The sequence below is a fragment of the Lipotes vexillifer genome, unplaced genomic scaffold (assembly GCF_000442215.2).
Source record: "Lipotes vexillifer unplaced genomic scaffold, Lipotes_vexillifer_v1.1 scaffold225, whole genome shotgun sequence".
Lineage (NCBI taxonomy): Eukaryota > Metazoa > Chordata > Mammalia > Artiodactyla > Lipotidae > Lipotes > Lipotes vexillifer.
In genome coordinates, this window is record NW_006787630.1 from 2,444,444 (window position 1) to 2,445,967 (window position 1,524).

Here is a 1,524-nt window from a genome sequence, read left to right on the forward strand (position 1 = left end):
CCGCCTCTGAACAGCTCCCCTCTCCCCTCTCTCCCCACAAAGCACGACAGCTGCCCCGTCTGCCGAAAGAGCCTCACAGGACAGAACACGGCCACCGACCCCCCGGGCCTGGCGGCCGTGAGCTTCTCCTCCTCCTCGTCGTCCTCCTCCAGCTCGCCCGGTGACGGGAACCCGGCCAGCAGCTCCTGAGCGGCCCGGCCTAGCCCCAGGGCGAGCACCGAGCCGCGGGCCGGACCGCGACCGCGTACGCCTCGGACTGCCGCACCCCTCACGCCCACGGACTGCGGTGCCGCCGGCCCGCGCACAGGCTTGGAGGACCCGCCCCTCCCGGCTGCGGAGGGAGGGAGGGAGGGAGGGAGCCCGGCCTCCCCAGGGCCGGGCTAGGCCGGGCTAGGCCGGTGCCGCCCGGGGCGTCTGGCTCCCTTCCTGTTTGTCTCTGACCTCACCCTCTACGTGTTGACGGCAGAAAGGTTTTTATAATTTTAAATTATTACTGCTTTGAAATAAATGGACGTTTGAGCTCACTCGCGGCCCTGCATGATCTGTGGAGAGACAGGGTGGAGTTGCTCGGCTGGGGTCCCAACCATGTGGACAGGCCGTTGCGCCCCACTCCAAGCTCGGGGGCCCGGGACCACCAGGATGACCAGCAAAACAAGGACGAAACTGCTCTGACAGACGTTTTTTAAAGGAGAAAATATGTGTATCTTGAAAGCTATTTAAAAATACATCTACTTAGAAAGAAAAGCAGGTGGTCGGCGTGTTACTTGTGTGCGTCGGGGGGCGCAGCCCCGGGCCGGGGAGGTGAGCCGGCCGAGCCCCCGCAGCTGGCGTGTCATCCACAGGCTGTCCCCCATCAGGGTCACACGGCTGCCTTGGCCGGTGAGTGTCCAGCCTGCGTCCTGGGAAGTGCCCCCCATATTGGTCTTCCGTCTCCGAAGTGGAAGGTGGCTGCTGGGAGGGGTGGGAGCCTCCCCTGCACCCTCTTGGCTCCACCCCTGCAACTCGGAGGAAGATCAACCCCCAGGAGGCTGATCACGCCCCACCCCGACCCCAGCCTGTACACCCTGCCGGATCTGAGGGGCTCTGAGGACACCGTGTTCGCGTCTCCAAGGGCAGCTGTGACAACTCACCAAAACTTGGTGACTTAAAACAACACGCTTATCATCTCAGTCCTGGGGTCACAATTTGCATCTTAGGGGCTAAATCCAGGTGTGGGCAGGGCTGGTTCCTCCAGAGGCTCCAGGGCAGCATCGGTTCCCGCCTTTTCCAGCTTCTAGAGGTGCCGCATCCCTGGCTCGCGGCCCCTCCTGCATCCTCACAGCCAGCAGCGCAGCATCTCCCGTCTCTCTCTGCCCCTGACCCTCCCGCCTCCCTCTTATAAGGACCCTGGGATGATGCTGGGCCCCTCGGGGAATCCAGGGTCGTCCCCGTCTCAGGGGCCTTAACTTAATCCCACCTGTGAAGTCCCCTCTGCCACGTGCTCGGCCCAGGACCAGGCCCTGCCAGTCTGTGGCGGGGGGGGGG

The 1,524-nt window shown here is 63.9% G+C and overlaps 1 protein-coding gene across 1 annotated transcript in view; it reads left to right on the top strand.

Annotated features, from left to right (window-relative positions):
• RNF126 (ring finger protein 126) overlaps positions 1 to 214 on the top strand; it is a 16,276-nt gene extending 16,062 nt beyond the window's left edge. Inside the window, exon 9 of the mRNA XM_007460417.1 lies at positions 43 to 214. Within this exon, the coding sequence (XP_007460479.1) occupies positions 43 to 189 (147 nt within the window). The 3' untranslated portion in view covers positions 190 to 214. The remainder of the gene's footprint in view (positions 1 to 42) is intronic.
• Positions 215 to 1,524: the final 1,310 nt, after the last annotated feature.